The sequence below is a fragment of the Heliangelus exortis genome, chromosome 11 (assembly GCF_036169615.1).
Source record: "Heliangelus exortis chromosome 11, bHelExo1.hap1, whole genome shotgun sequence".
NCBI classification, from domain to species: domain Eukaryota; kingdom Metazoa; phylum Chordata; class Aves; order Apodiformes; family Trochilidae; genus Heliangelus; species Heliangelus exortis.
Window position 1 is genome coordinate 17,282,830 of NC_092432.1, and position 12,528 is coordinate 17,295,357.

Consider the following 12,528-nt stretch of genomic DNA (forward strand, 5'->3'; position numbering starts at 1 on the left):
AAAACTGAGCATACCAGGAAACAAACATTTTGGCTTCCAGTAGGAATCCATCAGAATTTAGGTCACAACCTGTTCACTCCAATTTTCCTAAGAATTAAGGTGTAGACAGGTATTGCTCAAGACCTAAATTAGCTCTTAGATTTCTCTGAAGACTCAGCTGCTAGATTTAACCCCATCTTTTACCACATTTTTCTGTGTAAGTGAATGAATGAGTTCAGATTCTGCATAAAAAAGGTATGAATAAAACCAAAGAGAATACTGCTCTGTGAAGATCAGATCTTTGCTGTTTCTGTTCTTAAAACATATATGCCTATTCATTAAAGTTTTTAAAACTTATATATTACAATCAAGAGCATCTACTTCACAAATATAAGGAGACCAGGAGACAATAAAGAGAAGTAACTGCCATTACTTTACACCCATTCTTACTATTCCTTTTTCTCATCTTTTTACACAAATGATAATCACAGATTAGATGATTTTACAAAAATTGTATCCATTAGGATATGCTTACTTATATATGTTTACTTCCTTAGGATTTACTTCCCTGTGTAAGTCACAGGTGTTTTTAAAAGGAAAGATTTGCAGATAAAAATAAAATAAACCTCAATTTCCATGCTTTAAACTTAAAATAGTCTGTATCTCCTCTTCAGAAATACCTACCTTGTAATTACTTCCTCTATGTGACTGGCTGCCCTGATGAATGTCCTGGAGTGCTAAAGACAGCACTGAAATAAAGATATTTGCCCTGCATTTTATGACTGCTTGAAAGTTGAAATTGGGCATGTGTCTCTTATCTGAAAGAAAAATTATGGTTACATTTTTTATATAATACATGTCAAAGATCTAGTTTGCTAAGGAAAACATCTCAAAACTTACTATGATACAAGAAACAAAACTTTGAAGAAATTTATTTATAGATAAGTGATTTAAAGTGTTCAGAATGAAAAAAAATTAAAGACATCGGTAATCCCTCCCCTAAGTATCTTGCTGAGATTGTGGATTTTCTAGTAAAGGACAGGGAATCAGAAATTAATCTGCCTGTTGGTATCTACCTGTTCTTCTAAAGCATGTACACATTACTGAAAAGGCAAAGGGAAAAAAAACTTCAGAGTTCCTATCACTAAACCATGCAAAAATCACCAAAATACTAGAAAAATCTGTTATTGGTTTTGCCTTTCACATCTATTATTCCTTTAACACTGTTATTCCAAGCTAGGAAGAGTTTATAAGACATAGAGACAAAGCAAGGAAATTCCTTGCTACTGGAGTTGCATGTTAGAGTAGTCCAGAAACTGAGGCTGAGATACATAGTAATTGTCTTCTGTTTGTATTTTTATGAACTTCTATTTAGTCATGTTTACCATATTTATTTCTGTGCTATTTAATATTTCTAATTCTGATTCCCTACAACATCAACAGCTCTTCCCTAGCAAAAAAAGCAGTGTTTTTACACTCATTGCAGTCCTTAGTCTTGATGAAACTGAAGCACAACTACAGAAAATTATTAGTATGGTATGTAAATAAACACACTCTTTCACGAGGGATACACTAACATGTAATAACCATTTTACACCCATTATAGTTGACCCTGTGCAACCATAAGGTGGTCTCTCATAGTTTCAAACTAGATTAATAACTAAACATACAAATGAAAAAGAACATGAACAAAAGCACTATCTCTGCATAATTTTACAAGTAAAATTTTGGCTTCAGGTTTTTTTTATGTCACAGTTTAAAAGGAAAGAAAAGACTTCAAAGGAGTGGGGGGATGTGTAGCTGCAATCCAAAATCCAGAATCCTGGATCTACCAAGGAAGGGAATAGTACAGGATCCAGGAATGTCCTGGATAGCTTTGGGCATTAAGATGCAGAGGAGCAGAGCAAGTGATGTTTTATGCAGACATCTTATCTGCCATGTAAACTGTGCAACCTTCCCTGTTTAGATGAGTTTGCTACATGTAATCTATGCTGGTAGTAAGGTTGTCACCAATTATTTAAATCAAATGAGAACAGATGGAAGTTAGCTACAGCTTATTTTTTTAACTGAGTTTTAACCTTCCTGGAGAGAACAAGAGGCAGCTAATGACAAGTTCAAAGTGTGATAGAAAATACTTGTGACACAGAGGCTAAGTTCTAAGTGCTTATTAGTCCAGACTTGTCTAACTAACTACTAAGTTTTGCACTACCCTTAAAACTGCTAAAAATTCTTCGTTTGATGCTTTTTTTTTCCCCTTTAATACCTTTACTCTGGAAGCATGATCTGCTGCATGTTCAGAGCACACCTACAAGAACTTTGAAAAAAGCTCTTTTGCAGCTAAATGCTGCCTATATAACAACATAGGTAATTCCATGCAGAAATAGAATTTTGGGTTTTTCTTAAGTAAAAGCATTTGAGAAAGGCCAAATATTGGACGAGATTTGTCACACCACTGATATTCAACGTAGTGTCTCATGTACTACTGAGAACCTGAAAAGAACATTTCTTGTTTTAGGTGGCACTAAGGAATGATTTCTCCAAATGTGTATAGTTTTCATACAAATCATTAAATAAGTAACTTGACTGAAACCAGTCAATGACGGATGAATCTCTCTGCTTCATAACCTGAACCAATACTTCTCCCACATTCAGTCCCACAATTTCAATGGCAGTTTAAGAGAAAAGGTTTTGTAATAGTGGTACAGGTTTTCAGCCACTAGTTCTGGAACTCTAAGGTTACACTGCCTCTGCTTTGAGAAGAATGAAATAATTATTTATGTTATACTAGGAACACAGATTTTTAAAATCAATTACAGAAATAATTTATGTTTAGAGTATTGCATTGATCTGATTCACAGCAGGAAAAGTTACAGTTGCTTTAGCATAATTATATCATACAACTCCACCATGTAATGTAAATAACCATCATAAAAACACGTAAGATCTGCACTTCTTTAGAAGTTTTTAGTTGCCCTTACTGAACAAGATTAAACCTCCCACTGCTCTGAAGCAAGTCAACCCGAAACACCTCCCATTGCAAAATGGAACAGCCAAACCTGCTGCTGAGGATGGTGAATGTTCAAATAATAGAACACTATGTATGGATAAAAAATTTAGAGAAGAAGCAAATTTCACTTATTAATCAGACCCCTTCAATCTCTTCTGAATTTTATGTGAGATTTCTCTTTATTATTCTTATGCTTCCTGCTCCAATTTGCTATTTATATTTTTTTACCTGTGAGGAAAGTTAATTTTAAAAATCAAACTTGAATTACTGTTCATCTCTGTCCTAGCATTACAGGGAAGCTGCTTTTCTGACTTCAAGATACTGGCTGGCAAGAAAAGTGGGGGTTTGTTCTGAGGTACAACAGAAATTTGTTTGAAACAAATATGCCTGAACAGAAGCTATTCCTCCTGAAATGCATCACCAATATAAAATATAGCTGAATAAATTCCACACTTCCTTGAGATATGCAAGATTCTTAGACATTATATGGACTTTTTAAAAATAGAATTTTACTATGTAGTTCAGAATGTCTTAATTATACTCTATGAGAAAGGAGTCTTCAGGGAGAGATAACTTCTGCAGAAATATTTTTCATATATTTATATTCACATACAATTAAGATTTGAAAAAAGCTTTATGACATTGCTAGCTGTATGGTACTAAAAATCTGTAATTGCATTGTCATAAGTATGAGTGGTTTACTTATTCACCTTTCCCATTCAGTGTATCAAGAAAAATGTGTATCAAGAAATGACATTTCTTCTAAGAACTTAGCTGTCTACTTAAAGTGGTATAAAATCCATTATTTCATTTTTGATAGTGTTCTGAATGTTGGTTGTAGATTTGCTTTTAAACAGCATACAAAGCTTTCCTCTTCAAAGTGCTTTAAAAACATGGTATTAATTCATCACAGATGTGTGGTACTCCTTAAGCCCTGTTTTGAATGGTCGGAAATTACATGGCTACATTTTATCAGAATTGATACTCCTGTGTTGGAAGGTGCAAATAAAAGATCATGGGACTTACAATTCAGTAGATCCATTTGTTGGAGGAACAGATAACTCCAAGCAAGACATCTAAGACACACATGCTTCACATGCCAAGTCTATGTTAGAGATGCTGGCCATTCTAGCTGAAAAACATTACTTATGCATTTAGAAGGTTGTCCTACTATTCTTACAAACTTATCTATTATCTCTTATCTATTCAAATGCTCACAGTAACATTTCTAGAAGATGTTTTCCTGAAAAGCAAAATAACCTTTTCCACAGCTTCCAATACAAGGTTTCTTCTATCTGTTTGCAACTGCTTCCCACCAGTTGTCTGCTTATACATTGTATGCTGACAGGTGGGTGGCATTTAAAGGAATACTGCCTGGATCTTTTCAAAAGCAGTTTACAGTTGCCCTGACAAAAAAAATAAAAATGATGTGGAGTATAAGTGCATAATAGCAGAGTACCTTGCCATTGCTACCCGGGGAGTGGTGTTGGCATGTAAACCCAACAACTACAGCTAAAGGTTTCTCTTTGGTTTTGGCAGTGCCAAGACAAGAATTGCTAAATATGCTGAAGAATTATATTCAGTCATTAATATTCTGAAAAATTATATAAAATCATCAACCTCTGCTTTTTGGGTTTTTTTGATGTCTCAAAAGCAGAGATTTTTTTGTGTGTGACAATTTGAAAAATAAAAGCATCTACATCCTTCTTAAATTGTGGTGGTTGACAGAGACTAGTACAGGAAAATCTGGCAAAAACTAGATAGGCAGAATGCAAGCCAAGGATGTAAAACCATTTGGCAGAGAGAAAACTTTCCTACAGGCTTTATAACAAAAACAGTATTACACAAACACGAGGTGCACAGAAAAAGCAATTATTTTGAGAGTACTAGTTACTTTGACAAGCTTTTACAATCCAGACTTAACTAACAAAAATAACTAAGCAGATTGTCTTGCTGCCCTTTGAACAAAGGAATTACTAAGAAATTTCATTAAGGCTTTCTCCTCTTTCTCCAAGAACTAGCAAAATTAACAAAGGTCAGTTTGAGTACAGCTAGGATTACCCCTTAATACCTTTTTTTCTTTTTTTTTTTTTTAAATCTCCCTGTTGTTAAAGCATTTCTTACCCACGAGGCCTTTTCAGTTTGCCAGACTGTTCTGTGCCCTCTCTTTCACCCTGCAGCAATAAGCATTCCTGCTGCTGGCACCACCAAAGATAGACAGGGCTTGATTTACCTCTCACTCAAACCAGTAGTTTCATAGACATCTTCAGTGTTACACTGATGTAGCTGAACAGACACCGGGGCCTAAGATACCAAAAGCAATTTGGAGGCAGTTGTTCCATTGCACAGAATATGAAACTTAGTTGGATCATTCTTATTTCAATGTTTTTCTTAATGTTCCAGTTCCCTGGGTGGGAGTTTATGCTGTATTGTGGAATTAAATAATTCAGAAGGGAGACCTTCCAGGGAATGGCTGGCGGATAAACACATCAGGAGAAACCAAGTTTAGTAAAAGCCTTTACATTTCATTCCTCTTTACCTCCTCAACTCCTCCTCTTTACCTCAACCTCATCCCAACTACAAGCATATTTATCATTCAGTAGGACAGATTTTGTTTAATTTAAGAATTTGTTAATCCTCCTTGTCCCTCCACTGCCTGCACACACATTCTGGTGCAGTAACTGTTTCCAAGCAGTCTTGGGCTGAAATTTTGCACACTGGTGCCACCTTGGCACCAATGGTATATAATCACAAATAATACACAAGTATTATAAATTAAGGCAATACAATACATTATGAAGTATGGACAGTACTATTTCATGGTAATCCCTGAAGATCTTGGAATGGAATGACACAGTAGTGAAGATGAGCTGCATTAGCCCATTGCAGAGTTATCCAAAATGAACTTACCCATGATCAAGGACCACATTCTGTTTTATATTCACAAATAATGAAACACTTAGGATAAAACTGAGGTTTCAGAAGCTGTATAATAGTTTCCTGGAATCTCACAAATAATTTTATGCCCAAATTACATTTTACCTAGATGAAAAAGATGAGAGAAATCCTACTTCTCTGCTAATATGTGTCATTTATTTATATATGAAATCTCCTACAATTTAATACAACACTAATAAAATTTTCTATGTGAAAAACACTGCCCTTGAAGGTGTTGTTGTACAACTTATCCTCTGTACTCTTTTTAGCTTTTTAAAATGAGAACATTAGGGTTAGCTAAAGATTCAGTCAGTCCTTCTACAAATGCAATGTTCAATATAATGAAATATTTCCAAAAAAGGAAAAAAATCACATGCTTTGAGATTTGAACATCCTGAAGTCACTACTGTGAAAGCCAACACATCAGTATTAGTTGTTATTATGGGACAATGTATACTTTGTGCACACTGGATAATGAAACAATGCTTCTAACCTGGTTGGGTAGAAATATGCATTGCTAATGACTAGTTCATTAGCTTCAGTAATATCAAAATGTTCTGACTATCCAGTTTAACTAAATTGCTACTGAAGACAGGCACGTGCTGGGGAACATTTTACAAAGAAGTGTTCATTCGTGTGATTCGTCCTTACTGTTACAGAAACCTTCTCAACCAACACAGGTAATAAAGGGGTTAATTAACAACTTCAAGCAAAAGAAAAGGATAATTGGGTAATTCATAAATGTCAACCTGTCCTATGCATGATCATAACTTTCCTCCTTGAATCTGAAGAGAAGATGTGGGGGCCAGCAACAACTCAGTCAAGTAGGGTTTGGCTGTTTTCCATGTCTAATGATGTTAATTCCCATGAGTGAAATTAACTAGATGTCTCCAGAATGATAAAAATTATATATAAATAAATATATATATATAGTTGTGCTGAACATTGCTTCTGTAGAAGATGTTAACCTAGTTTTAGTCTTCAGACAAGTGAAATGTATGATCATGCCCTCACCCTACTTATTATAACTCACAAGACAAGTAAGTTTACATGAACAGTTCAATTGGATTTCCTATATCCCATATTGGTTACATAGTAAAACGTACCTGGTTTTATATTTTGCTGCATTGTGGAGCAAAGCCATTCAGGAGACACTTCCGATGTTATGCTAACTGGGCATATGCAGAAATGCCTGAAGAAAACATGCCTGCTTTTGAAAACAAAACCCCTGCTATTCAGCAATAATGAGTCTGTGTTAGAAATATCACAAAGTCTCTAACCCTTATAAGGGTGAAATATTACTGAGGTTGGAAAAGTCACTTTGTAAGCGTTAATTTAGAAACAGTGAAAAAAAATATGTTCTTCTGCTTGTGTTTCTCGCCCTACATGAATTCTTATTTTATCAGCCATTCATACAGAGCTCTGAAAGCTACTGGCACTTACCACCCTTTCTTCAGTCATGTTTTGCATTACCAACCAGACACCTTTTTGATTGTAACCCTTCTGATCTACACAGGACTTGGGGATACTGCCAGTGAAGGACATTTGCAGGCATTCTGCTTGCTGCAGCAGTCACTACAGAGGTTCTACAGAGAGCCTCCTGAGACTTGAAAGGGCACTCAAGTTTCAGGTTTGTTTTTGGAGTTTTTTTGTTTGGTTGAGTTTTTTATTTGTATGTGTGTGTGGGGGGTTTTTTGTTGTTGTTGGTTTTTTGGGTTTTTGTGGTTTTTTCCTTTTTTTGTTTGTTTGGGGTTGTCTTTTTTTTTAGGAGAAGCATTTACTGTAAGTAAGGGGCATTTTATTTTGATGTAGAGGTAGAAAGCTGAGAGAACAACATATTGTTCATGTAACACAGGACAATAAAGACTCTCAAACAATTCACCTTTCCAATGTGATCGATGCAACTAAAGGAAAATTACAGCCCCCCAATTCCTTGTTCCTCCATTGGAGGAATAAAGAATTTGATATTTTATTCTGTAATTGTTTCTCCATTATATTACTATTTTTTTCTCCTGTGGATTAATATGTAAAAGTAAACCCATTTTTTATATTTCTTATATATTTGATTGTTGACTAGATAAATATAGAATCAGCATGTAAACTAGAACTTTGTGAAAATGGCTCACAAAGCCACAGGTGGTATCCTGAAGAAGAATGAGCTCTAATTTAAACAAAACCCTACAATGAACCAGCACTACTGCAGAGCCAAAATTTATCTCAAATCAATACCTATCCTATGTAATTCAGGACTTGAATAAGCTCCATAGCCCAGTTCCTTATATTATGAGACTGCAAAGGGTAGAATTAATATCAGGGTACTCTCAATTTACCACTGCTTCACCTTGCCCAGCTCATTTCCTTAAAAATGTTTGATGAGTTCTGACAGAGAATCCATGTGAAAATATGGCTTATGGTTGCTAACAACTTTTGTTCTTCATATGTTCACATGAAGTTCAAGTAACTCCATTCTTTAAACCCTCATTCAAATTGAGATGGCTCAACAAGCCATAAAAACAGGAAAATATACAACAGGAGAATAGTAGCAAACAGCATGCTTTTTGCTACAGCAGGTATTTGAGCTGTAGTGTAGCTAACAGTACCACAGTACTGATTTTGCCAGATGGTATTAAAGCTCCATTTGAAGGGGCATTATTCTATAAAGTTCATAAGCACCTTTCCACAAACTTCCACAGGGGAATTTTATTTGGCACACTGAGAAACAAAACAGTACCAAATACAATACTTGGGCATCACCAGAAGTTGTACATTTGGACACATGTAGTTATAAGCAGGAAAACTGTGTATTTCAACAGTTCTTTTTTTCTTCCACCTCCACTACTTTCACTCCTATTCCTTTTTTTTTTCTTTTATGTATGACAGTTTTGGAAGGTGTAGCAAAAAGAAAGCAGAATACCTGCTTTTTCTTCCTTTAAAAATGAGAAAAACATAATCATGTTCACAGTGCACAAAACTTTCCTTAATATAAGACAAAAAATTTAAATAGCACTTCACATTTAAAAGTAATAGAAAATTACTGTCCCTGCTACACATATATTAATACAAATTCTAAGCCAGACCCAGTGAGCTAACAGGGGAAAAAAAACAACAAAAAAAAAAAAAAAGCAAGCAGAGAGAAAAGAAAGAGAAAAAAGGATAAAAGGGAAGATCTACAGGGAAAGATGGTATCAAAACAGATAAACAGACAAGTGGCAACACTGCAGAGAATGCAAGTGAGGGAATTCAAAGACACAGAAATATCTTAGTGATTCTTTTGACTAATAAAGACAATCAGAAGTGGTATGACTCTCTTATCCCCAAACTAATTACCTAAGTTTAGCATTCACAGATACTTGATGAGTTTAAGAACCCCATGGTCATTTATTTTCTAAATACACACAGGGTTAAAAAATCTTGTAATATTTAGAAAGTTCTCAAAAATCATCTCTATTGTGCAATTTCTGCTTTCTTACCACTTAATTACCTTTACTTGCATGGAAAATGATTTGCATAAGAAAACTTGTCCACAAACTAGAAATTCTTACTGAGATGACTGACCTCAAAAGGGTTCATTCTTTTTCAAGAAATAAAAAAAGTTACTAAGCACACCTTTTGTCTCTCTCTCTCTCTCTCCTCTACTTGTCACAATATGTCTGTTTTTAATGCAAAATGAACACCTAGAAAAAACTATTTAGCCAACATCTTGCCCAGGAAGTTAGGGGAACAAAATTGTGGAATTCTGCACATACCATAAGCAAATACTGTTCTCCATAGTTATGGTTATCCTTACATAACTCTGCACCAGAGCCTCAGCATCCTTTTTGAAGTATTTTTAGAACTTAACATTTGCTAAGAATAAAATGATGCACAGATGGATCCCTCAATTTCATTGCCTCACTAAACACTTATCTGTTCATTCTAGTCAAGAGTAGAAACATTTTTGGTACACGAGTTTTTTGCTTCTTACTCAGCTGTGATTTCTGCAAGAAATATTACCTAATCTCATCACCCAAGATAAGTAAATTGACAGCAAACTCATCACTAGAGATAAAATCTTTGATCTTCTTGGATTAAAACATTCCTTCTTCACACAGAGGACATTACTAACGCTTTTTTAAAAACTGCATAGACTTTTTCAATGCCCATGAGGCTACATGAAGGCATTTACAAACATTCAGGATTTAATTTCTGGAAGAACTTCCAAATGCTCCAGGTCATTACTTTAAGACAATTTAAAAAATGTGAAGTTAAAAAGGTTTAAGGAATCATCCATTAAAATTTTGAAGCCTCAAATACTGAGGCCTTTAACAACAATTCTATTTTATTTACTTCATATTAATAATCACCCAACAGTCTAAGCATGAGTTTTATAACTGATGCTGCAGGTAGCTGAAATTACATTCAAACTAATCCTCTGAAATGCTCATATTTGATCATAACTCTTCAGTAGGGACTTTATAAAACATTTATTTCTATAGAATGAAGTAAATAATTTTCCAGAACATATTCCCATGTCACAAACGTCTCCTCCTGAATGAAACAGTTTTGCAAAACAGAAGCCCTACTTTTAAAATTTGATCCAGATTACACCACTTATACCATACAGACGTGTTACGGCTCTGAAAAACACTGAGACAGTAAAAAACCCAAAATTATCAGTATCATCTACATAGTCTGTTCTTTAGAAAGGTACTGTTCTACACCAAATTTTTTCCTAAGGCTTGTTTTCAGTTTGTTCAAAAGAGATAACTGTTCATGCCAAACTACCAGTCTATAAAAGTTCATATTCTCTTGGTGGGTAAATTACACAGGAACATCCTCTGAACATTAAGAAAACTCAGAGTTGGATAAATGAGAAAGGCAGAAAACACTTGTGCTGAAGATGAGCGAGATGGCACAAATGCAACCCACCACAGTGAATTTTAGATTCCTATTCTACTGCCTGTTCCTTCACTTTCATTGCCGACTAAATAAAAACATCTGGTTTGTAACCACAAATGCATCTTCAAGCAACCACTGTTTACTGAAAAAGGCAGCATGTCTCAAAAATCAAGCCACCACCCTTGAGGGGAAGTAACATGATACAAGACCATTCCTGCCAGTGCCACTGTCCTTCACGAGGGAGGTGAACACAGACAACCTTTCAGCTTCCCTGCCCCACGGCTAAAGCCTGGTTCGGCTTTGTGATGGCTCAGTTCGTGCTCTTACCTTCCTGCTGCCTCTCCTAACATCACGCTGCTTGCTCACGAGCTGTGACAGGGGTTCCATATCAAAGCTAGGACAGGTAAATTCTGAATTTATGCTCTTTTTCTTACAGAGGAGAAAGGTAACGTTCTGGCGCCCAGTGGTCCGAAACAGGAGTTTGTGGCGGTCTGCAGGCCGTAGGGCACACAGGGGGTGCTGCAGGGCCCCAGCTGGGCCCGGGCCCCCCTCACAGGGACACTCCTGCTCGGAGCGCGGCCCCAGGCGTCTCCGAAGTGCCGATTGGGGCAGCACTACAGCATCCGAGCCAGTATCGCTGACCGAGGCGTTCAGTAACGGCGCTTGAGGCAGTTTGTGAGGAAGTTTGAACAGACGCCCCCCCGCCGGCCTCACCCGCAGCCCCGGCACCCGCGCAACAACCGGGCCTCAACGCGGCACGCGGCGACTCTGGGCGGCACCGCGCGCCCCCTGGCGGCGGCTCCTGGGGCCCCGCGCGCCGGTGGCAACGGGACACGGGCACGGGCACCACGGACGCACGGGCACCACGGACGCACGGGCACCACGGACGCACGGGCACCACGGGCATCCCCCCCGAGCCCGTTATCTCCGAGGGGCTTTGCACAAGCTGACTAGCGTCACACACACCTGCTGCAAGGCTCTTCCCGCACAGGAGAAGCCTTTGCCTACAAAGGGAGCCCCACGCACATTGGTGAGCTGAGTAACATTTTTAAGCGAAATATTTTTATTGATGTATTCCTAATTTCATGGTAAGACACTCTTGTCTTCAGAAGTGCTTTTGTTCCTAAGACAGGTGATTACCTTTATTTTTCCTGTTTACCAAGAATAGCCTAGTTACACACACATTACAACATAACAAACAACCTTCATGACCATATGGTAAAACTATTCCTACTTTATACCAAAATCCAGTGGAAGATCAAAGCTTACCAACCTGTGTGGCAGATATGCACATTCTGACCACCTCAGACTGTCCAATGGATCCTATGGGAGGTGAACACCACTTCGAAATAGAAACACACTCCCAGGGCCACCAGCAAAGTTCAGACCTGGTGGTGGTGGTGGCAGGCATGTTGTAGATATACACAAAACCAGACTTAAAGGATACACTGGACAGGTACAGCTCTTTGCTGTGTTTTACATCTGAAGGATAGTTCTGGTAAGCTTCACTTATTTAACACACTGATCTGTTTTCTGTTTCCTTGAAGGGTTTTCAGTTTTCCACCTTGACAGCTTGAAAACTAGTTGCCTACAGCAGAGCAATTCTTTTTTTTCTTTAAAGAGGATTGAAATGGAGTAACAAGACACAGGGCAAGAACTCACACTCTTCAATTGCCATTTCTATCACATTTTGACCTAAACATTGTATATAGCTTCATCACTAGGAA

General features: G+C 37.1%; 1 protein-coding gene across 4 annotated transcripts in view; it reads right to left on the bottom strand.

Annotated features, from left to right (window-relative positions):
- ENTREP2 (endosomal transmembrane epsin interactor 2) overlaps nucleotides 1-11,426 on the bottom strand; it is a 111,723-nt gene extending 100,297 nt beyond the window's left edge. For 2 of the 4 annotated variants that reach the window (XM_071754979.1, XM_071754981.1), the window contains exon 1: nucleotides 11,129-11,426. In XM_071754979.1, coding sequence (XP_071611080.1) covers nucleotides 11,129-11,188 — 60 coding nt within the window. In that variant the 5' untranslated portion in view covers nucleotides 11,189-11,426. Of the gene's footprint in view, nucleotides 1-663; nucleotides 798-4,012; nucleotides 4,086-11,128 lie in introns of those variants that run through there. The other 2 variants (XM_071754978.1, XM_071754977.1) reach the window with 2 other exon arrangements.
- Between the last annotated feature and the right edge of the window lie 1,102 nt (nucleotides 11,427-12,528).